At 40.4% G+C, this 26,247-nt stretch overlaps 1 protein-coding gene across 1 annotated transcript in view; it reads right to left on the reverse strand.

Annotated features, from left to right (window-relative positions):
* marchf6 (membrane-associated ring finger (C3HC4) 6) overlaps positions 1-26,247 on the reverse strand; it is a 77,992-nt gene that overhangs the window by 47,500 nt on the left and 4,245 nt on the right. The window contains exons 2-3 of the mRNA XM_060850088.1: positions 9,824-9,920; positions 6,905-6,978 (exon numbers count right to left, since the gene is read on the reverse strand). Coding sequence (XP_060706071.1) covers positions 6,905-6,978; positions 9,824-9,920 — 171 coding nt within the window. The remainder of the gene's footprint in view (positions 1-6,904; positions 6,979-9,823; positions 9,921-26,247) is intronic.

The raw sequence follows: 26,247 nt of genomic DNA on the forward strand, positions 1-26,247 counted from the left end.
TAGGGCTTTATACAATGCATCTTATAGGGTAGCAGGGAAGAGATCTTTGCAGCAACTTTAGAACTTCCACATTCAACTCAGCATGTGCAGATACCTGCAGTTATTGCAAGTCTCTTTCATAAGGTAATGGCAATGAATAGCGTTTTGTCACCATTACAACTGCAAAATCCAAATCTTTGTCAAACTGTTCTCCACACAGCACAGAAAATGGATTGACATTTAAAGCTAAAGCAAGTTTTGTTCTGTATTGCTGTGGAAGTACAATATACACACGAAATTTTGGTACAATCCAAATAAGCCCAAACAAAATCTCTATAGTTGGATTAAGGTAGCATAAAGGTTGCATCAATCCATGTTAGAATTATCAATTTGCAAGCTCAGTACAGTTATGTTAAATAAATTAACTTCCATGTCACACAACATTCTAGCAAATTAAAATGGCCACTTTTAAACATACATCAGTATTTTAATTAAAAACTGAAGTAAAATTTACAATAAATTTGCTTGTTTCTTGCGATCTCAGTGGCAATTAGGAGCCGCACCTCGTCCTCACCTTCAAAAACTAGACTGCCTTGATGTATTTTAATCATTGTTTGATGTGCTTATTCTAGAAGACATTAAGTTTGAAAAAGAACAGCATTGTACAAAGTGGAAGAAGTTGATGCTAACTTTGTGCTGTAATAGTTTTTAACCGGAAAATCCATCAATTTGTTTCTGACCAATATGACACAAATGCAATAATGATAAAAGTATTTGAATTGGTCAGTCCAGAGACTTTCAAAAATACATCTGACTATTATCTCTTTAGTTAACAGAGGCTCATTACCTCCCTACAGCTAAAATTCAATGCACCTCATGTCTAACGTCAGAGTCAGATGTACACCACGAAAACAAACCCTTCAGTCCAACTTGTCTGTGTTGGCCAGATATCCCAACCCAAACTAGCCCGACCTGCCAGCACCTGGCCCATATCCCTGCAAACCCCTCCTATTCATACACCCATCCAGATGCCTCTTAAATGTTGCAATTCTACTTACCTTCACCACTTCCTCTGGCAGCTCTTTCCATACACCTTATCACCCTCTGCGTGCAAACATTGCCCCTTAGGGCTCTTTTATATCTTTCCCCTCTCACCCTAAACTAGGCCCTCTAGTTCTGGACTCCCCCACCCCAGAGAAGAGACTTTGTCTATTTACCCTATCCATGCCCCTCATGATTTTATAAACCTCTACAAGTCACCCATGAGTCTCTGATGCTCCAGGGAAAACAGCCCTAGCCTAATCAATCTCTCCCCATAGCTCAAATCATCCAACCCTGGCAACATCCTTGTAAAATCTCTTTTGAACCCTTTCAGGTTTCACATCTTTCCAATAGGAAGGAGACCAGAACTGCACGCAAGGGCGGCATGGTGGCACAGTGGTTAGCACTGCTGCCTCATAGCGCCAAAGACCCAGGTTTAATTCCTGCCTCGGGCAACTGTCTGTGTGGAGTTTGCACATTCTCCAAGTGTCTGCATGGGTTTCCTCTGGGTGCTCCGGTTTCCTCTTACAGTCCAAAGATGTGCAGGTTAGGTGAACTGGCCATGCTACACAGCCCGTAGTGTTAGGTGAAGGGTTAAATGTAGGGGAATGGGTCTGGGTGGGTTTCTCTTTGGAGGGTCGGTGTGGACTTGTTGGGCCGTAAGAGGGCCTGTTTCCATACTAAGCAATCTAATCTAATTAAAATATTCCAAAGTGGCCTAATCAGTGTCCTGTACAGCCACAACATGACCTCCCAACTCATGTACTGAATACTCTGACCAATAAAGGAAAGCATACCAAACGTCGTCTTCACTTATACAGCAATATTTAATGGTATTTTATTAGTCTAATTACTGATGAAACTTTAGGTCTGGCTAGTAAAAAAGCAAATTCAATTTTCACTAAAAACAAACCCAACACTAGGAAGAACCAAGCATCCAGGGATTGGTAAAACATATTTGCTGAAACTTGCTCCCACTCAAAATAGTAATGAGGTCAAAATGGAAGAGCTGATTGTTCAGCTCAGATTTGATTGTCAGGAAGCACTGATTGCCATTCATATTTCAAAGCAGCTGCAAATAATATAGATCTGCCACATTAATGGGTATGATTACAGTGAATCTAAAAATCCACAGCCGGGTGGATCACCAAGGCCTCAGCAACAGTGCAGATGGAAAAGTTAGACATAAAGCTCCTAAAAAAACACATTCTCAGGTCTTGCCTTGAGATGAAGGAATTGAACTATTTAAGTATTTTCTATGATAAAACACTTTGGTAAGAGAAATATTGATAAAGCAAGTGGATAAAATACTGGGAAACGGAGTTTAACGTAGGAAAGCATGCTGCCGTACATTTGGAAGGGAGGACAAAAGAAGAGTATAATGTAAATAGCAAAAAAACTGAATAAAGTTGTGACCCAAAGGGACTTGGGAGTGATCTTGTGCACAAAACACAAAGTTAACACAGGTGCAGCAGATAATCAGGAAGGCTTTTGAAATGTTGGCCCTTATTTCATGGTGCTTGAACTACAATAGTAGGGAAATCCCATTGCAATTGTGCAAGGCTCCAGTGAGGTCTTATCTGTAGAACTGTGAACAGTTTTGGTCCTCTTATTTAAAGACAGATACTTCATTGGAGGCAGTTCTAATGGGGTTCATTAGAACGATTCGCTGTATGTCTCATATCCAAAGTTAAACAGGTTGGGACTCCACCTCACATCTTTTAAATTGCAATGAATTATCTCACAAACAGGATTTCTTCTCTCAGATAGTTGAGTGACTTTGGAACTCCTTGACAAAGCTGTGGGGGCAAAACCCTTGTGCATATTTAAGGCTCAGATGGATAGATTCTTGATCAGTAGAAGAATTAAGGGTTTAGTAAATGACTGGAAAGTAGATTGATAAACAGCAGATAAGCCATTATCCTACTGATTGGCAGAGCAGGATCAAGCAGCCGAACAACCTACCCCGGTCCTATTTCTTATGGTCTTCAGAATTACCATACTGCACAGTAATACATTTTATTTGAATAAAATTAACGGGATTATTCATGTCAATATGCCCAAAAGTGGTGTCATAATGTTTATAAACAGCTGTGGTCTCATTAGCTTAATTTACTGTTAATTAGAAAACCCCCAACTTCCTTTCTGGTTGAATGTACATAATTCCTCCGACACAATGTGGAAGAAAATGGCATTACTCCCAGTGTTCCGGTTATTATTCAATATCAGAAACAGATTAACTGATTATCAGAGACGTTTGCCGAAGTGCTAACTGGGTTGCCACATTTTCTACATTTCAACAATGATTCCACTTCCAAGGTACTTCAATGGCTACAAAGCACTTTGAATTGTCCATTCGCCTCCAAATAAAGACCATATTAACCTGCCTCCACCACCTCCTCCACCAGCTCATTCCATCCACACATCACCCATCAGGTCTCTTAAATATTTCCCCTCTAATCTTAAAGCTAACTTTACACTACACTCGTGGTGGTCTCAGCACGTTCTCCATGCAGTCAGTTCAACTGGTATCACAAACATAGCCTATGACAGCTAACTTTATTTCTTGTAAAACAGTGATATTGACACAAAGGTTGTGTAGCTCCTAGTCAGTTATATACACTTGCTGCAGAATGTGGACTGGCATTCATGCCAGTTTAGAAGTTCTCACATTCCAGCTTCCAAGTGTAGCCTTGACAAGGTTTTATAGAGCCCAGATTCTCAACCTCTGGACCCAGTCTTAGCCTCACTGACCGATGTGCGGAAGAAAGACAAAATCCTAAACATGCAGAGATCAGTTGACTGCAGCAACTGTTGGAAGGTGCTAGCTTGAAGGAAAATAAACTGCCTGTATATGAATGACTCCTCTCCAGATTTTGAATTGCCTTACTTCCTTAACCACTAACTCTTCATGAGAATGTAGAAATATATTAATCCACAGAATCCAGGTCAAAGGTGTAGGTGCAATCTTGTTCTCTGGATGTGCCATTCCCTGGGCGTCCAGATAGAGCCTGCTGATGAAACTTCACCTAGCCAAAAATTTCCCTTAATAGAACATCAATTTTGACAAATCAAAGTAAAATAAGCCCTGAAGCAATTTAACTCCATCAGTAAAATGCCACCTCCATACTAAACTGCCTAAGACCAGACCAGAGCTCTTCACCCCCAAAACAACCCCATCACAGAACTAACTCCCCCACAACTTCTGACTACATCATTAAATACTTCCAAGTCTCATCACAAATCTAAATCCATCCAAAACATTCATACCATACCATATGAACAAACCTACCCTCATGAAGCCCACCACAGCACTAAAATCCAACAAATACCTCACTACAGCATTCAATCCTCCCCGAAAAACAAGAGCCTTTACTTCCTAAATAAATTTCCTAAAAATAACCACAGCAAAATGCCTCCAAAATAAAGCAATGTTTCCTTGCTGTGAACTAAATATTCCTCGTTCAGCACTAAACGATGTGGCCTCTGATTAAATAAATGATATCTCAGTCACAAGTGGATCCAGCTGGACTCTGTCAAGAGCTTGGCATGCAAAAGGGAACCCTTCCATCAGCTCCCAGGACTAATACAACTCTTCCTTTCCCAGAGATTTACCCAGCCCTGCAATCAGGCCTCACACCATATCAGTCGCCATTACTCTAGTAGTAAAAACCCAAATCCCCAGACTAACCACTCTTTATGCATTGAAATTATGATATGCTTTCTGACTAGGAGCAAAAATCATTACTGATCTAAGTTAGTCACTCAAAATGACAGGAAAAGAATAGGAGTAATGGCATATTTCGTGCCATGGCAAATTACAAATTATGAGGGGCATGGATAGGATAAATAGACAAAGTCTTTTCCCTGGGGTCGGGGAGTTCAGAACTAGACTGCATAGGTTTAGGGTGAGAGGGGAAGATATAAAAGAGACCTAAGGGGCAACTTTTTCACACAGAGGGTGGTACGTGTATGGAATGAGCTGCCAGAGGATGTGGTAGAGGCTGGTACTATTGCAACATTTAACATTTGGATGGGTATATGAATAGGAAGGGTTTGGAGGGATATGGGCTGGGTGCTGACAGGTGGGACTAGATTGGGTTGGGACATCTGGTTGGCATGGACGAGTTGGACCGAAGGGTTCTGTTTCCATGCTGTACATCTCTATGACTAAATGACACATTCAGAAAACAACTGAAGTTGAAGAGGAAGATGAGGAATATAAGCTTAAGTTACTGGATAATATATAAACACACAAGTGAAAAACAAAATTAGGCCATTTGGCTCCTTGAGCTTGCTCCATCCTTGAATAGGATCAAGCTGATCTGACAATGGCCTCCAAACCACTTTTTGGCCAATCCTTGAAACTCTCACTTGTAGTCAAGATTCGCTCTCTGCATTAATGTTCACCGACTCTGCTCCTTCTGGTCTTTGGGAATTAATTCGACAGTTTAAAAACAAAAAAAAAATGCTTTCCTCATCACCATCTTAAATGTAGTTGGAGGGCCCCACATCCTAGTCTCTTCCACATGGGAAAAGAACTTTTCAATATGCACCTTATCAAGTCCCCAGATGATCTTAACTGTTTCAATAAAATTACCTCTCATTCTTCTAAAATCCACTGGAAATTTCCAACTGTCTTAAAACAAAATGCCCTCAACACCAGATCTTTCAAGTGAGCCAGGAATAAACTAATTCTAATGCAAGCAAGTCCTTTCCTAAATAAGGAGGCCAAACTGTATACAACACTTCAGATGTGGTCTGACCAATATAGCAAACTTTTCTTAATTTTATATTATATTCATTACAATAAATGAGAATTCCAATTTTTGTAGGTGCACATGAACCTTCTACTCGTTCATGGGCATTGCTGGCTGGCCAGCATCTATTATCCGTCCCTAATTGCACTTGATATGACATGCCATCTTGGTAATTCCTTTGTATTTGATATAGAAAGTATGAAAAAACCAGTGAAGTTGATGGTTTCCCTTTTGAAAAAATGTAGTAACCATACATTCGTTCCATAAAACATATATACTCAAAGTATCATGGCTTCCAAGGTTCTAAATTTAACTCCTGCTGGGATATTCTACCCCATTTCTGCATTGGATACACAAACATATATTGAGAAAGCATCGCTATATTCATCAAAAGAATTAAGAGCAGCTATAAGCTTCTAATTCTATTCCGGACAATTCCAGTAACCACTAGTGAACCTTAGTCTTACCAAAAGATAATATGTACACAACTGCCCGATGCCAATTTGAAACAAATACAAATCTGTGAAGACTGCAGTTCAAAACTGAAACATGTATGTAATTTGAACAAGATAAAAAGACGTGATCAAGAGTATATAGCGTTTGCCATGTTTGGATACTATTGATAATCTGGTGTTTATATTCATCCTGTTTATGCTACCTAAAGCAAAATACAGTTGTAACTGTTAACAGTTTCCATTGCTGGAACTAGGGGCAACCCCAACTAACATCCCCAATACTGCTTTGTGATCAAACCAAAGTTAACTTGAGTGTGAAAATATGGAAACTCAACTGTTTAATATGCAAGCACTTTATTCAATCTACAAAAGGACATCTGAACGCTCTATTTCAAACCATGCCTGAACAAACAGTACTGAAGAGTGCAAGAGTTGACAAATGACATTGCCAAATTCTCAATCCCAACCATACTACTATTATATGGAAGGACACAAAAGCAAATCAACTAACTGACCTTAACAGGGCATCAATGGCTCAAAGCTAGTTCCTTACTCAACCATCGAGCTGTATGGAATGTGTGGCTTAAGATAATTATTGATAGAAAATCAGCAGGACCAGAACAATCTTCAAAAAGTACACAAAACTGAGATCTTAGCCGCTGTACTTACTTGGTGTGAAAGCAAATCTGTGTTTGCATAATTCACAGTATTCTTTTCTGCTGTGTTTGAGCCACTGAACTAAACTGGAAAGAAAGTGAAAAATATTAATACTGTCAAGTGTGGTTATTTACTTCTCTTTTTACAAAAATAAATAATTTTCCAACAAGACAGCCTCTCCCATACCATAAAAAAGTCATTATTATTCCCACATGCATTCTTTAATAAAGTTTGTTTTAATTTTTGTTCAATGAATCCTCATTGTACACACTACATTTGCACAGTATCTACTACATGCAAGCAGCTATTTAACAGTGTGTAATTTAGTTTCATTTCCAGCAGTTGCAACTTGTAGGAACTGCAGTACAGGTACACAATCCTTTATCCAAAATGCTTGGGTTCCCGTCTCAGGCGACTGACTGTGTGGAGTTTGCACATTCTCCCAGTGTCTGCGTGGGCTTCATCCGGGTGCTCTGGTTTCCTCTCAGTCCAAAAATGTGCAGGTTAGGTGAATTGGCCATGCTAAATTGCCCGTAGTGTTAGGTGAAGGGGCAAATGTAGGGGTATGGGTCTGGGTGGGTTGCACTTTAGCGGGTTGGTGTGGACTTGTTGGGCTGAAGGGCCTGTTTCCACACCGTAAGTAATGTAAAAATGAGCTGTTTTTCAGAATTCAGAATTTTTCGAATTTCGGAATAAGCGACAGCTCAACGATGAAATTTTTTAAAAAATCTTACCTAACAGCAGACTCACTGTGAGTAACAGGCTGAGACAGAATACATAAAAGAAACAAAAAAGAGGCACTCCTACTCAGACAACTACTTATTATTGATTAGGATTTAGAGAGAAGGCTCAAGATGTTGGATCTGTTTGGACAGAGCTAGGAAACAACACAGGGTAGTCCATATTGGTGGGACTTGTTAACGGAACACTGAACTGTGGTACTAACATTCAGCACAAGATCAACATAGACTGGGTGAACCAATTTTGCACAACTATGATAGAGTACCAATCCCTAGAGCGTACACAAGATGGGTTTCGGGAACACCTACGGATCAGACAATTTTGGATTTGGTGTTGAGCAAGGCCTTTTGGGAAATAGTAACCACAGTATGGGAGAATTTTGCACAAATGTGGCATTGTTCATTCTGAAACTAGAGTCTTAAATCTGAGCAAAAGGAAATGATGAGGGTATGAAGGACAAATTGGCTATCGATGATTTGCAAAATAGGCAAAGATTTGACAGTAGACAGGTAATGGCTAGTGTTTAAATAAATATTACAAAGTTTGCTGCTGATGACACTTTTCCAAAGCTCAAATCCCCAAGAGAAAAGTGGCTTTTAAGAATGCTACAGCTTACTTAAAGTCTGAGGACTGGGAGAAATTTTGGACCCAAAAGGAGGTCTAACAAACTGCAATAAGGGAAGAGCTGAAGGATGCAAGCACACCTCCTCCCCCCCCACCCCCAAAACATTACATCACATAACCACCCACCTATCATCTTCTCTCAGCATCCTATCCACTTAGTAGCTGGTCCCTTACCCAGCTGGCTGGCATCCTACTTGCCTGGTATGCAACCCTAGCTCGCATCTTATTTATCTAGTATTCTACATCATACCCTCCAGCTCCGACCCTACAAACTACAGTTCCAGCTCCTAACATCACACATAGTTAATGCACTCATGGTTTGACAGCAGCTGTCAAAGTGACCATCAGCGCCTTTAGATTTTAAAATATCCAGATGACTGTCTTGAAAGGGGGCAGAGTTCACCCTCTGTACAAAGAACCAAAATGACAAAATAAAAGTACAGCTCTGTTTGAGGCACTGAATGGAGTCTTCACTCAGAAACACTGAACTCTTCGCTCGTAAAAAAGCCAGATCAACAATCTTCTTGAAATTGCCACTCTTCAGAAAACTGGGCCTCATTACCTCCATGCCACTGCTTTCCCCCAACTCAGTTCTCAGCTTGTCTTAGTTTATAATAATCCCACTCAGACTAGAAATTTATAAATTTATTCTTCTCTACAGTCTTGAGTACATACTCCAGATAGACACTTTGAAGTGGTACTAAGGGAGAGCTACAATGTTGGAGACTGTGATGCAAATATTAAGTAGAATTTTCCAGCTGGCATCTAATCTTGCAGGGGAGTGGAACTAATTCGATAGATCTACCAAACAACTAGCACTGCAGCACTGGTGGTATTAAATGGCTTCCCTATGCATCATCATTATTCTTCTTCTCCTGGGCTGAGAAAGAGGATTGGGAGAATAAATCCCAGGCCAGCAACAATTCAAATATTTAATTAGAAGCTACAAAAGGATTAATCTTTCTTTTCAGATACTGATACAATTGCATTTCTAGCTTTTTTATTTTACAATCCTGATATTAGCTCAGTTTTAAATTGAGTTTTTCCATCTAACGTCAATTAAATGCTTCAGTCATTAGATAAACAAAATAGAATACTTGGAATCACGTTGGAACCATTCAATATTCTTGTTTTAATTTCCCACATCTACTGCCAGTGGATAGGTTTTAAATTAACTACGCATAAGAGAGGACTGCAGATGCTGGAGACTAGAGTCCAGAGTGTGGTGCTGGAAAAGCACAGGTCAGACAGCATCCGAGCAGGAAAATCAACGCTTCCGGCAAAAGCCCTTCATTAGGAACCTTGAATAAGGTCTTTTGCCGAAACGTCGATTTCATGATCCTCAGACACTGCCTGACTTGCTGTGTTTTTGCAGCACCACACTCTTGACTTTTAATTAACTACAAACATGTTTCAAAATTAGTCGGTACAAATATTTATGCAATTGTATCCAAGAAAACCAATGTAGGCAGAAAGTTGTTCGTAGTTTCCATGTTATTTACAATACTTTAACCGTTCTTCACAATTCTGCTTGATAAAGTTTATTATGCAACATATCAAACTTACCACTCTTGATGGATAAATTTGATACTGCCAGTGCACACACAAGGATGGTAAAGAGGCTTATCTGGGGTTCCTTCTGAACGACATACTCGACATATATCTGTAAGAAGAAGAAAAGCATTATAGTATTGAAGTTTCAGTAAACTCTTACACCATAAACTATTCTGAAATGTTAAATTAAATAAATTTACTAAAAACTGCAAATACTGAAGAATTCCAATTAGCATTCAAAGTGCAGAAAAATATTGTTTTAATGAAAAACCTTTCCTCATTTTTTATTTAGAATGACTCAAGCAGCACAAGACAAATAAGTTAGTTGCAGGAGATTTGCAAGTAAGACCTTTCCCAAACCTCATTCTTCCACCTCCAATCACTTATGTGCAGCATCACTGTGTAACACTGCCTGAAGTTACTGAGCTAACTGAGATTGAAAGTTAATCAAGAAAAAAACAAAACAAAAAACGACTAGATATCTAACTGTGCGTTATTGAGCCATATATGATGCACAGCTGATAATAGCAAAGTGTTACTAATACTTCACACCGTGAAAATGTGCCAATTGCAGAGTCTAACAGTCTAAGCAAAGCTCCATTCATCTCTTTTCGGATGCAAAAACATGAAGCCATGCTCACTTTCAAATGACGTTGACAGATTATAACATTAGAAAATGCTTTGAATATAAACTTTCAAAATAATTAGCTTCACACTACACTGCAATTATATGCCACATAACAGTATCACAAATGTTGATACAGTTTCTTGTTGAATGGGATACTACATCTCAGAAAGCAGTGTCTTTGGTCGAGGAGAATTATGTTGCAATCCCACAGCAATGATAGCTCAACTACAGCCTAGTATTCATCACAAACAACTTTTTCTCATTGTTTAAAAACAACCAAAATTACTTCTTCAAAAGCTATCACAACTTCAATTATTGGACTTACGCAACAAAAAAAAACACCAGAGAACATTTGTACTGATCTCACTTTCCTTCCCTAAACTGTAGTCTGAAAAGTCAGGAAAAAACCAGGAATGGCACAAAATATAAACCCATTCTACAGTTTCATGGATTGGAGTTTCATCACCACCATCACTTATACTCAAATCCTCAACTCAATTGTCTTTCTACATCTTTCTTGAGATTCCTTTCATTTAAAAATAACTTCCCTCAGTTTTCATGCCACCCACATAGTTATTCTGTCTCACTTCTTTTTCTTTGAAATCTTTCCTCTTTAACATCTACCACAAATCAGTTTCCTCTTGATATGTATATTATCCGGACTTTAACATTTTCTAATTACATTCAACAAATTTCTTTGCACATCTGCCAAGCACTTCATTTGTTACTTTTTCTGCTCAGCAGATCTTTCTATTCTCCTCTAAAACCACATTTCAATTATTTGGCAAATTAATATCCTGTAAGATGATGTTTCCACAATACAAAACTTCTATCCTGAAGAAGGCTCATTGGATTCGAAACATTAATTGTTTTCCTCTCTACAGATGTTGCGAGACTTGCTCTCGCATCTGCAGTCGTTCTTGTTTATTGCTTCAAAACTTCCATCGGAGCCACTGTTCGAGTTGTTTATTCAGCGTTCCAGGTAGCAAACACCTTCCTTCCTTACCAAATATGGTTGGTCTTACTGCATATTCCACTTGCAGCGATTGTCCCTTTATAACACTTGACTCCTTGAATTTGGTTTAGTTCTCTTACCTCTCTAAATCTATGACAATTCTTGATGATTCTGAAATGAACTTCTGATATTCAGGAGAAAAAAGGATAGAGAGTTGCAATAATGCTTGATGCCAAGGATTGAGAATGAGGTGAAAAGATTCACATACAGTGATACAAGTAGCTCTCCTATAATGCCATAGTTGCGCTCCAGAAAAACCTCACTTAATAGAAAAACACTTGGTAGATCATGGGGCCTATGTGAAAAGTGAAGTTGGGATAGACCAACAAAAACGATCACTCACCATTGCTCAAAAATCACTCAAAGTAACACCAAGTATAAGCACAGCCTGAATGAAGGTTAAAACCATAAAAAAATAAATTTAATACGGTACATTTAAAAATGTAAGAAAGCTATTCTCTGTACAGTACGTCTCACAGAAAGTTGCTCTATTGCTAACCAACATTGTGCATGCGTGATATCAGCACCTGTCTTTGTGCCATACTGCGCATGCACCAGAGACTTGGGCGCAGACATCTCACAGGCACAATCTTCAGTGCACGTGCAGAACGGCACAAAGACCGGCAACGTTACACGTGCAGATAGCGGCGTATAAGCAGAATGGTGTGGAGAATTTGGCGTGCATATTGGCGCATGCACAGGACAAAGTGCACAAACTGATCCCCGTTGGAATTGTGCTATTGCCAATGGAAGTGAGCCTTCTCCAAAAGTCAGTTCCCTAATTCTTCAGCGACATTATAGCCAAATTGCAAGTTATGCCAGAACTACCTATATTAGTGAAACTTAAGGAGCAACCAGTAGATATTATTGCAATAAGCCAATTGCCACATGCGGTGTCATGTAACAAGCGCTGTACTGACTAAATGCAGTCCTTACAGGTGATACTTTTGAACTTTCAGAAGCATTGCATCTGGAAAAGCAATGCGATAATTGAAAGCTTCTTTGTATAAATTGAATTTAGCAGATAGAGCATTTCATAGATTCATAGAATCCATTCAGCGTGGAAATGGGCCTTTTGACCTTACAAGACCACATCAACCCTCCGAAGGGTATCGCACCCAAACCCATTCACCATTACTCTACATTTATCTCCTACACATCCCTGAACACTATGGGTAATTTAGCATGGCCGATTCACCTAACCTGGCGAAAGCGAGGACTGCAGATGCCGGAGATTAGAGTCGAAAGCATGGTGCTGGAAAAGCATTGCAGGTCAAGCAGCATCCAAGGAGCAGGAACATCGACGTTTCGGGCAAAAGCCCTTCATCAGAAATGGCTTTTGCCTGAAATGTCGATGTTCCTGCTCTTCAGATGCTGCCTGATCTGCTGTGCTTTTCCAGCACCACTCACTCAATTCACCTAACTTGCACATCTTTGAATTGTGGGAGGAAACTGGAGCACCTGGAGGAAACCCATGTAGATCACGGTGAGAACGTGCAAACTCCACACAGACAGTTGCCCGAAGCTTGAAGTGAACTCTGGTCCCTGGTGCTGTAAGGCTGCAGTGTAAACCACTGAGCCACCATGCTGTTCCATGTTGAAAGGGAGGTTAACGAGGATAGAAACTGAATGGGCACAATGGGTTAGTCATAGACATTCACCTGAGAGCTAGGTAAAGAGAAAGAAATACTTGGGACGTAGTACTTTCATGGTTATTGGTCATTCTACAACACTTCAGTCAATAATGTCTCTCTGAAGATCAGATACTGTAAAGCAGAAAAGGAGAGCAGGCTCTAACCACAATATTGTGGAGTTTCAAAGCAGTTGCGATTTTTAAATCAAGTAATAAAATACTTGGGAAGAAATGTTGAGCATTCTGCAGTCCTTAAAGTTAGCTCAGCGAATGCTGAGCAGACATAATGATGAGGCATTTCCCTTTACAAAAACATGTCAGAAAAATGCGGGTGGGCTGATTTCACACTTATCACCATGAAGTAGGTTCTATAGACAGAATCTATCTGCAGACGCAAGATTTCTGCATAAAACAGAACTAATGTTAGTTACCAAACAGGTGTAGGAATCAGTGCATATGTAATTTTCCAGAGCAAATCTGAATGAAACATGTCCAAACTGCAGCAAATCCCAAGACAATTAAGATAAAAGAGATTTGCACATTTAAATACAGAGTAGTCAAAGTGAGTATATTGATGAGAAAATACAGAAGAAAAAGGCGGCCAGTGATACATACCAGAATAATAATGGCAATAAAGATCAGGGAGACTGACTAAAGTTGGAATAAAGGCTGTGCAGAAACAAATCGTAACATGCTCTTCAAACATAGTAATAGCAAACGATTAGTCTTGTTGACACTGTTGCCTCACAGCGCCTGAGACCCGGGTTCAATTCCCAACTCAGGCGACTGACTGTGTGGAGTTTGCACGTTCTCCCCGTGTCTGCGTGGGTTTCCTCCGGGTGCTCCGGTTTCCTCCCACAGTCCAAAGATGTGCGGGTCAGGTGAATTGGCCATGCTAAATTGCCCATAGTATTAGGTAAGGGGTAAATGCAGGTGTATGGGTGGGTTGCGCTTCGGCGGGTCGGTGTGGACTCGTTGGGCCGAACGGCCTGTTTCCACACTAAGCAATCTAATCACATCTCAATGATTTACCACCAAAGCAGCACTTAAACAGTAGTCACTGCAGCAATGTAGAAAAGTTGCTTTCGTGGTCAATGCCACTGCTAGGTGGAGTACCCATGATTATAGGGAACCCCAGTCACATCCTCAACCTAAGATTGGTAAAGAAAAAGTCAAAATTAAAGTCCATTTTTATCTACACCCCACAATTTACGAGCAAGCCCAGCATAACCATCTTCAATAAAAATAATTAGAGTCATAGAGTCAGAGATATATGGGCACAGAAACAAACCCTATGGTCCAACACGCCATGCCAACCAGCTACCCCAAATAAATCTAATCCCATTTATCAGCATTTGGCCTGTATCCCACTGAACCCTCACTATTCATATACCATCCAGATGCCTTTTACATGTTGTAATTGTACCAGCTTCTACCACTTCCACTGGCAGCTCATTCCATATATGCATTACCCTCTGCACAAAAATGTTGTCCCTTAGTTCCTTTTTAAATCTTTCCCTTCTCACCTTAAACCTACTAAAGAGTTTTAAATTCCTCCATTCGAGGGAAAAGACCTTGAACATTTACCCTACCCTTGCCCCTCATGACTTTATAAACCTCTATGGTCACCCCTCATCCTCTGATGCTCCAGGGAAAATAGCCCCAGTCTATTCAGAAACTCCCGATAGCTCAAATCTTCCAACCCTGGCAATATCCTTGTAAATCTTTCCTAAACTCTTTCAGGTTTCACAACATCCTTCCTATAGCAGGGAGACTAGAATTGCGTGCAGTACAGATTGTTCTGCTATAACATGCATTTTATTAGTGCAAATTTGCTGTAACATGATGAATGAATTGGGGGCAGTGTTTCTATAGTGTGAACTTTTAAAGTGTACATTGGTTTTAATTTGATTCCGGCCCCATTAGTTTAAATGGTGCTGCAATTATGTGATGTTCTTATATTGCACAAGAATGGAACTCCCGCATTATGGCAGAACCGACTATACTCCAAAAGTGGCCGTACCAATGTCCTGTACATCTGCATATGACCTCCCAACTCCTATACTCAATGCACCGACCAATAAAAGCAAACATACCAAATGCCTTCCTCACTATCTATCTACCTGTGACTCCACTTTCAAGAAACAATGAACTTGCACTCCAAGGTCTCTTTGTTCAGCCACACTCCCTAGGTCCTTACCATTAAGTGTATAAGTTCTGTCCTCTGAATGAATACTCACAACGGTAGTTTCAGGTTTTTCTTTAGTCACAATTAGTAATGATGCTACATTAATCCCAAGTTCCCTTTGGCAATTCTCACCTTTGACCAGACAAAATGGCTTCAAGGTAAGTAAAGGTCACTTGGGCATTACAACTTTTTGGAAATGCATCTAGATATTTTACATTAATGGCATCAGGGCACATTTGTGGATGGATCGCTTTAGCCATCTTAAATGCTGGCACATCTCATGCACTAGAAAGTGATGTAAAGAGCACAGCAGCAAATTTGCAAGAGCAAACTCCTACAAAAGTAATGCAATTATGCTCAGAAAATCCACGTGCCTCCAGTTCTTTGAAGAAGCTATCCAACTGATGCTACTTCCCTACTTTTCTCCGTAGCCCTGCAATCGTTTTACTCCTTGAAGTCCTTACTCATTTACTTTTGAACGTTACTATTTAATCTGCTTCCACTGCCCTTTCGGTCAGTTCAACCTGGATGATAAAAGAATGTTTTTCCGTGCCTTATCTCTGGTTGTTTTGCCAACTAACTTAAATCGGAGTCTCCGGGTTGCACAAATCTTCTACCACTGGAAGTAATGACTCTTCAGCTAGTCTAAATAACTCCAACATGACCTTGAATCTCTCTTATTAAATCTTTGTCTTTCCTTTCTTCTGCAGAGAAAAATCCTAATTTGCCAGCTTCTTAACATAAGTCCTGAAATACTGGTAAACATTTTTCAAGACAGAAGGACAGTTGTTATACCTTCACCAATGGTTCCCTCTTCACAATTCTTGAAACTAAGTCCAGTAACTCAAATACCTTTTCATTGGTACTGGTTGCTTGTTGAAAACAGCTGCACAATGAGAGTTACTTACTGAATGCTTCAGGACTGATAACATGTTGATGTTCAGCTTCTCTATGCCTCATTGAAGTAGCCGCCCTTGTAACAACTTCCACAGTAGCATTATTATCCATACACCACAAGTCTCAGCATTATCATCAGCTTAACTAGTTGTATTTCTCTTAGTCTTTGGACATTAGGATCTTACATTTCTGGAACTGCATATAGTCAGTCAATCTGCTGAACCCATAAAAGTAAAAAAAAACTTGATGTCATTCAGGCCTTCTGGATTTCTTCATACTTAACTGCCAAACAGTTGACATGGTTTAACAGTTTTGGCCTTTTGAACACTCTGATGAGTAACAAGCGGTGTTCTTCCCTAGGATGCTTCTGGCAAAGAATGATACCTGATCTGGATGTAGGATGTCAACCTGGGCTACAAATCTTCTCAAAACTCACTAATATCTGATCCATCAGTTGCATACTTCCAATTGCAGTTTGGCCCTTGGCTCAGTATGTTTTAGTTGGTATCCATTTGTTGAAGAGGGTGGTTGCATCTGCATTAAAGATGTAAATGCATGTGCACTCTTTAATAAGCTTTGGAAATTTCTTATGCCAGTCTTCCAGTAGCAACTATAACGGATCAATAAACCGATGAATAAAATGCAGGCCTGAAGTGGTGTATTTAATGTCTGCTGCACCCGTTTGACTGAGAAATTCCTCACACGCTGTTTAAGTCCACAAGTTGATCATAAATGACTCCAGGTCATAGTATCATTTCAGAAGGGATTATGCACTTCAAAAGCAAATCAGAGCAGGACTTATATACTTAGTGGTAAGGTCCTGGGCAGTGTTGCTGAACAAAGACCTTGGAGCGCAGGTTCATAATTCCTTGAAAGCAGAGTTACAGGCTCATAGGATAGTGAAGGTGGTATTTAGTTTGCTTTCCTTTCTTGGTCAGAGAATAGGAGTTGGGAGGTAATGTTGTGGCTGTATAGACGCTGGTTAGGCCATTTTTGGAATACTGAGTGCAATTCTGGTCTCTTTCCTATTGGAAGGATGTTGTGAAACTTGAAAGGGTTCAGAAAAGATTTACAACGATGTTGCCACGTTGGAGGATTTGAGCTAAGGGGAGAGGTTGAATACTCAGGCTGTTTTCCCTGGAGCGACAGAGGCAGAGGGGTGACTTTATACAGGTTTATTAAATCATGACAGGCACGGATAGGATAAATTGACAAAGTCTTTCCTTCGGGAAGTTCAGAAGTAGAGGGCATAGGTTTAGGACGAGGGGGGAAAAGATATGAAAGAGACCTAAAGGGCAACCTTTTCACACAGAGGCTAGTGTATGTATGGAATGCGCTGCCAGAGGAAATGGTGGAGGCTGATACAATTACAGCATTTAAAAGGCATCTGGGTGGGTACAAATACGAAGGGTTTAGAGCATATGCTGGCAAATGGGACTAGATTGATTTAGGATTCAAAAGTTTGTGAGAAGATTTGTAGCTCGGGTGCTCGTTGTGGTTCTGTTCGCCGAGCTGGGAATTTGTGTGGCAGACGTTTCGTCCCCTGTCTAAGTGACATCTTCAGTGCTTGGGAGCCTCCTGTGAAGCGCTTCTGCGTTGTTTCCACTGGCATTTATCGTGGTTTGTCTCTGCCACTTCCGGTTGTCAGGAATAGGATAAGTGGTCAGCATGGACGATTTGGACCGAAGGGACTGTTTCCGTGTTGTACAACTATGACTCTAATTATTAAATCAGATATAATTTTCAGGACAATGCTGTATCTCTGAACAGTCAACATTAAAACACCACCAAGTTGGAGTTTGCACGTTCTCCCTGTGTCTGCGTGGGTTTCTTCCGGGTGCTCCGGTTTTCTCCCACAGTCCAAAGATGTGCGGGTCAGGTGAATTGGCCATGCTAAATTGCCCGTAGTGTTAGGTAAGGGTAGGTTGCGCTTCGGCGGGTCGGTGTGGACTTGTTGGGCCGAAGGGCCTGTTTCCACACTGTAAGTAATCTAATCTAAAGTTAGAGACTACACAGTATGAAACTAAGACCTAGCAGTTAAGATCACCATGGAAATTTACAACATGCAAAATACAGTAATATGTAGAACAATATTAGGATTGAATGGGTGAAAGCAATAAACGGATCTCAATAGTTATTATAATTCACAAAGCTTAGTGTGTGCATAACGAAGATAACTGAACATTACTATAATTCCCTCAAGTGTGCACAAGTCTTATTTCGGGTCATATCAACCCTTGACTGTAAGAAAACAAGATAATTTTCCTAACAATTCTCTCAATAGCAAATTAATGGAGGTCAACCTGTTTAGCATGAAAGTAGCATGATCAAGTACAAAGGCTAGCAGAATAGGATAGAGATTTCATTGATCAACACAACGTGCTGCAAAATTAAGAAATCATTCCAAACAAACTGTTAGATTTTTCTGAAGCATATAAACCATAGAAGCAGTCAAACTGCAGGCAGAAGAGTCTGGTTTCTTGTCCGCTAATCACTGGAGCATTTCAATCGGTGAACAAAAATAGGATTAATTTTCAGACTCCCTACTGAATTGTCCACCCAAAACAATGATCACCAGCATCTATGAAAAAGGAACTTGGGAGAGGTAGTGAAGGGGAGACTGTCTCTGCTCCGGAACTACATGTCAAACAAGAGACAGTGATTTTATGAATGAAAATTGGAACAAAGATTTCAAACCTCAAGACGTCCGTGTTCTTCCAGTTCTGATCTTTTGAAGATTTATATTTAATCACTCCAGTACAAATAGCTATGCTTTCAACTATCATGGCTTTAAGTTCTGGAATTCCATCCAAAATACTCTGCTTCTTTACCTCTGTTTTCCCTTTACAATATTCCCTAATGCCCAACCTTAAGACCATGGCTCTGCTCATCTGCTGAATCATATTTGGCACAGTATCAATTTTTTGTTTGATAACACACCTCTGAAGTGCCATGGGGTGCTTTACTGCTTTATAAACACAGTTATTTTGGTTATTTCAAATGGCACAGGCATTTCATCACCAAGTTACATGATGTCACCTTATCATCGTGCCTCGTAGTGGTACACAGACGGAGAAAATATCACGGACCTTCCATCATAAATTAGGGAGAATTATCAAGGACTTGTGAGAAGAGTTACTCTGTCTAATTTCAAGCATTTCTACATGGCTGTTTGCAAACAATAGTCAGAAACCTGGGAGTAGATTTTTCACAGCCTCTACCAGTCTCCAAGTATGGAGGTGAGAAAAAAAAACACCCGACATGATTGAACCATCAAGTGCTCAATTTCAGCTCTTCACTGGTAAAAAAAAATGAACCCTACCCCTTCAACAATACTACAGGAATTGAACAACTTTTTAAAGAAGTCACTCCCCAATCCAGGAGACAAGGAACTGAGGCACAGTTAAGGCAACAATTAATATGGAAACACAATTTCTGTGCACTACCATAGATTTTACTCATCTGATTTAATACATGGAACAAAAGCAAGACTTGCAAAAAAATACATTTTAAAGCTAAGTGAGACTAGGCTTGACATATTGCTCAACTAATTCCAGCTTAATCAATTGACTTATGTGTGACACGATAGCCTTGTAATTACTTTTGGTACATGCAGCAAGACTAAAATACAAAAAGATCACATCACTCACAAATTCCTTCATGGCTAAATGGGGGTCAGTTGCCCAGCCGGCTGGACAGTTGACTTGCAATACAGAATGACACCAACATCACATCCCATACCAGCTGCGGTCACCATCAAGGTCCAGTCTTCTCAATCTCAGCCCTTGCCGGAAACGTGATGCCGCTCAGCTTAAAGTCGCCACAAATTGCCTCTCTCAATGAGGTCTGCTGGGACCATGATGACCTTGCCTTTACATTAACTTTGTAGTTGCTTTATTTTCCACAGCTACTCCCATTTCAAATGAAATCTGTGCAAAGTTTGAGGAGCTCGTTGGCAGTTTGCGTTGTATATGAATTTGGGTTTTAAGCTGCATGCAAGGTTTGATAAAAACACCGTAAAGAAATCACACTGATTTGAGTCACTCAGAACATGGAACAGTATAGCACAGGAACAAGCCCTTCAGCCCACCAAATCTCCAACTATGATGCCAATCTAAACTCATCCAATCTGCGTGCACGTAGTTCACCTTCTCCTTCCTACCTGTGCGAGTCTGTCTAAATAACTCATTGTTTTATTTGTTGTGGAGCGCTGTTTTTCTGACTGGAAGTCTGTGACCAATGGTGTCCTACAAGGATCAGTGCTGGGACTTTGTTCTTTAATCTTCTGTGCAAAAACAACTTGCCTCACATCTCTAAACTTCGCCCCCATACCTTAAACCTATGGTCTCTAATAGACATTTCCACCTTGGGGAAAAAGACTACTGTCCAATCTATGCCTCTCATAATTTGTATACTTCTATCAGGTTGCCCCTCAACCTCTGACATTCTAAGGAAAACAATCCAAGTTTGTACAATTCACTGCAATCCAAGTAACATCCTGAAATACAGCACTGCAAGTCACGCAGCAGCTGAGGAGCAGGAGAATCAACAGTTTGGACATAAGCCCTTCATCAGCAATGTTCCTCGGATGCTTCTGGACCTGCTGTGCTTTTCCAGCATCACACTCTCAATCCTGATCTCCAGCATCTGCAGTCCACATTTTCTCCTAACATCCTGATATACCTCTTTTGCACATTGTCCAAAGCCTCCACACATTCCCTCCTGTAGTGCAGCAACCAGAGCTGCACACGATATTCCAAATGGCCTAACTAAAGTTTTACACAGCTTCAACATGACTTGCTAGAATTTATATTCAATACTCTGACCAAGCACTCTGGAAACTTACAACCTAAGATCCCTCTCAATATCAATGCTCTCAAGGATCCTGCCATTTACCGAATACTTTCCTTATGTATTTGCCTCCCAAAATACATCACCTCACTCGCCTGGATTTAACTCCATCCAACTGATTTACATTCTGCTGTATTCCTTGAAAACCTTCCTCACTATTCACAATTTTCATGTTGTCTGCAAACTTACTAATTGGACCACCCACGTTCTCATCCAAATCATTTATATATATTACAAACAAAGTCCCAGCACTGATCCTTGTGGGACACCAATGGTCACAGACCTCCAGTCAGAAAAACAGCACTCCACAACTACCCTGTGTCCTTATGACCAAGCCATATTTTGTGAATTTGATGACAATTGCTACATGTTTGATTTTCTACATTTAATGCTCACTTGGATTCTGTGACAGGCAACAGACATCATTTTTCTAATGATCAGAAATGTGCATTTTGCTGCCCAGTAGCTAGATACCAAAGGTGAGACACAATTATCAAAATATACCCGACATACTCATTATTGAAATGTATCAGATGCTGCCATATAACTTACCGCCCTGTAACAGGTAGACTGTAAATGAGCACTCACCTTTAGGGCGTTTGGCATTATCAATAAGAAGCCTTAGCAAAACTAACATCAACAAGGGTCAAGGGAAAATTCTCTAATGGTTGGAATTATGCATTGCACAAACGAAATTGACTGCGGTTGTCAGAGGTCAACCAACTCAGTCGCAGGACTTGACTGCAGGAATTCTCCAGGGGAGTATCCTCGACCCAACTATCTTCAGCTGCGTTATCAACAAACTTCCCTCCATCACAAGAGTACTGCACAATTTCATTTAAGATACTGATATAGCCTATGCTGTCATGCGGCAAGATGCAGTCAACATCCAGTCTTCAGCTTAAAGGTAGTTTGAGATGTTGTGCATTGAGATGAAAGGCCTTTGCCGAAAATGTTGATTTTGCTGCTCCTCGGATGCTGCCTGACCTGCTGTGCTTTTCCAGCAGCACACTCTCGACTCTAGCAAAATATTGTGTTATAGCCGGTCTTTATTAACTCACTCATCAGCTTGCAATATTCATTAATACCATGTTTCTATTCAATCACTCATAACCCTTTACTAACCCGTTAATTACAATAGCTTGGTTTCATTCATTCATTTACAAAACCACAGTCCTGTAGTATCCAAGTTTAAAAACAACCCATTCAAACCCATCACTGCATTCCCACACCTCATCAGCCCCTGCTACAAGCAGTGTTTACCTCAGTATACAGAACATTTTCACCTCCATCAAGTCTCCCTCACCAACCATCTCATACAGAACATGAGTGTGGTGCTGGAAGAGCACAGCAGGTCAGGCAACATCAGAGGAGCAGGAAAATTGACGTTTTGGGCAAAAGCCCATCATCAAGAACCTTGATAAAAGGCTTTTGCCCAAAAAGTCGATATTCCTGCTCCTCGGATGCTGCCTGACATGCTGTGCTTTTCCAGCACCACACTCTTGACTCTAATCTCCAGAAGCTGCAGTACCATCCCTGTCATGTCTCCACAAAACATCATATTATTTAGCCCTTTTAACTGGGCCATTATCCCTTTAAGAAACTGGCTGACAAAACAGCATTTACATGAAATTGCATGAATGAATGAAACTCATACCTGCAAATTGTAAATAAATCTCACCACACAGCTGTAGTAATCAGTTTAATATCCTTTATTCATTTTAAGATTTCTAACTTGTTTAAAGCATACAGGCCTAGTATTTTTACTAATATTTACTAATTTAAAAGATTAAAAAAACTGACATCCCTTGCTTAAACAAGCAAACCAGACAAACACCCCTAATCCCATCAAAAGTAATACCCAGCACTCTGCATGTTTTAACTCATCTCCTGTCTTCCAGGATAGAAGCCCTTCAAACCTTTGTGTGCTATAGATAAAAAGATGCAGCACGATAGTAATGAGATTTTAATATATGTAAGAGCTGCGTATAAAGGGGCTCTTGTAAGAACTGTATTTCAGGATTCTATTGCTGCCTCGAACTTGTGCTGCAATTGCTGAAGGAAGAGGTTATTTCCATCACTCACCGATTTTGGTTGTTATTTGAACATGACCTCACAACTTGGCGTAATTGACAGAATCGCTGGGGACACCAGCTAAACTGACTGGCTACTGACAGTTAGAGGGTAAAAAGCTTCCTTGTTAACAGTTATGATCTAGTTCCTGAAGGCGATCCCAAACCTTTTGAGCGTTGGTTATTTTATTTCGAATCCCCTGCGTCTAGACTTCAGATTGGCTAACATGGTCTATTGCAGGGAAGTGCCCAAAACACGTGAATTAGGATGATTATGAGTGACCCCGGGAAACTGCCTACAACGTCCAGAGGCTAGCGAGTCCCTCCTGATGTAACTGTGAAAGAAATGCTGCGGCGGTTGCAGAACTATCTTGAGGTACTGTTCTCATTAGGGAAGACCCTAACCAAAATTGAGCAGAAACAATGTGCCCCAAAAACAGTGGACCCTAGATGACATGAGACAGGTCTGGGGAAAAACCACCCAACAGAAAAATAAGGACAGAATTAAATGGTCCCTTGGATTAATGGGACAAATTCGCCAGAGAAATGAAGTCATGTCCCGATCAGCCCATGATTGTGAAGCTACCAAATTTAAAGAGCAATTAAAAGCAACTCAAGAACAGTTGCAAAAAGATCCATACAGGAAACAGCTCACCTTAAAAATCAGCAGCTTGAAAAAGAGAACAAGAAACTGAAGGATGAGATAACAGTCCGGTCAGTTTCTTCCCCGGTTCCCAAGCTCACACAGAATTTGTACCCGATTGCCCGAGATATCCACGAAGGGATTCAGACAAACAAAGCTACTGCCCTTGGGAAACAGAGGGACTCTAGCAGTGAAAAGTGACGAGGACTGTATATCCTGTGTATTATTTTTATAGCCCCTTAAAACCAGGAAAGTAAACATTCAAAATATGGTCATGCAGAGATTAGAGGATGACAGTGAGGAGAATGTTCTGGTACTGCAGACTGAAATGCACACTGTGCAAGTATCTGCAGCTCCTAAGAGTACAAACAGGTGATCTAAAGAAATGCCTCACCTGAACAAGGGGCCAATGATGACATGGGAAAGCCTAGATCGGTTAAGGGGAATATATATGGTCCATCTGTGGGATGGTGCACAAATTTTGAATGTTATTGTAATTAAATGAGGAGGATGCCACCTCCATGAGGCAGTCAAAGGTGCGCTTGGAGAGTAATGGAAGCTGCAAGCTGGCTGGACAGCAATAAAACATTCTGGATCAGTGGTGCTGGAAGAGCACAGCAGTTCAGGCAGCATCAAACGAGCAGCGAAGCAATAAAACATTGTGGACTATACCCTCATACCCATAAGACCAATGGAACAAAAGTACAGCTTGTTTTCAAAAACCCACAGAAGTCACAAAGTGAGGAAAGGTTTAGAATAACCTGGAAAGAATATACAGAAGTCCCAAATTTGCAGGATGACAAGGATTTTGAATATCGCCATTATGACCCACTGAAGTCTGCTTTTGTGGCCGGACTTAAACCCGAGTTCACTAAAATGTTAAAACTCACTAAACCGGTCAATAAACACTGACTTTTTCAGCAATGCGAATATCCCATGAACAATTTTATTTTTAAAACGCTAAGCAATGCAAATTCACATTTTTGAGAGTTACTGACAAGAAACAGAACGTTTTTACCAATTACTGGTTTTACTCAATACCCGAGGTAGCTTCTTAGAGAATTCGATTTTTTTTAAACACTGAGAAGTTTGGAAACAACCCATAAAAAAAAACCACTCCAGTGTATATACCTGCATCTCTCTGGATTACATTAAATAGACATCCATTATTAAAAAGATCTTCACAATTCCAGTCTGTTTTATTGTTCTACTTGGAATGAATTCAAGGCAAAAGTCTCCTAGTGGAACATTGGGAATATTTTAGGAAGGTCCTCAACACACCCCTGAAAAGATTAAACATTCCCACTGACTGGTGAGAGACCCTGGCTTGCATCCAACCAAATATGGAGAAGATTCATTCAGGAATGCACCACTGTGTCCCTGATGTGCCTCAGAAATGAGGTTGAGGTTTTGGAAAATATTCACAAATTTCCAAACACTTCACCTACACAACTGAATCAGAGAATCCCTACAGCATGAAAGCAGGACAATCAGCCCACTGAGTCCACGCCAACCCTCCTAAGAGCACACCACTCCTCCCTGTAACTCTGCATTCCCCGTGGCTGATCCACATCGCCTGCACGTCCTTAGAAACTATGGGGAAATTTACCATGGCCAATCAACATTTCCTAGATGTCTTTGGACTGTCAGAGAAAACTGGATGACGGGGAGGAAACCCATGCAGATGTGGAGTGAATGTGGAAACTCCACATAGGCAGTTGGCCCAAAACTGAAATCAAACCAGAATCCCTGACGCAGAGGCAGCAATGCTAACCACAGAGCCACCATGCCACCCCAACTTTCAAGTACCACCTAGACACAGCAGAGTCTGCATAGTCAGAGATTGGATCATTGGATGCTGCAATTGCTGTTAGTTCAGAGTGGAAGCAAGTGACCCTCAGTTCCAATATATTGTCTAAAATAACAGGGAACATCAGTCAGACACTTTGTAGGCTGAACTCACAGCCTGAAGGGCCCAAGTAACTTGTCTGCCTTGTTGAAAAAAATGTTTAAATAATGTCAGGTGAGAAGATGTCAGTAAGTTGTCAATAAATTATCATGTATTTTTGCCATCATCATGCAGAGTCATCGTAGAATTGTCAACCTAGAAGTCTTTTTTTTGTCACATGAAAGAGTCTTTTCAAAAGCTGCAATCTAGCATCACTGTCAAACTTGAAACGGTTAGAGACAAAAAAAAACTGCAGATACTTGAATCCAAAGTAGACAGATAGGAGGCTGGAAGAACACAGTAAGCCAGGCAGCTTCAGGAGGTGCAGAAGTCGACACCCAAAATGTTGACATCTGCATTTCCTGATGGTCCCTGGCTTGCAGTTTTCTTCCAACCTTTTGCCTGCCCAAAACTTGAAATGGTGCATGCTTCTGGAATGCACATTTAGCCAGGACAGTTTGAGTCCTTTGGCAGCTACTTATACTTTAAATTAAACCATTTAATAATCAGCACTACCATAATCTCAGCTCAAAGTATCTAAAGGGCTTGATCGCTAAAATA

This window comes from Hemiscyllium ocellatum, chromosome 34 (assembly GCF_020745735.1).
Source record: "Hemiscyllium ocellatum isolate sHemOce1 chromosome 34, sHemOce1.pat.X.cur, whole genome shotgun sequence".
NCBI lineage: Eukaryota > Metazoa > Chordata > Chondrichthyes > Orectolobiformes > Hemiscylliidae > Hemiscyllium > Hemiscyllium ocellatum.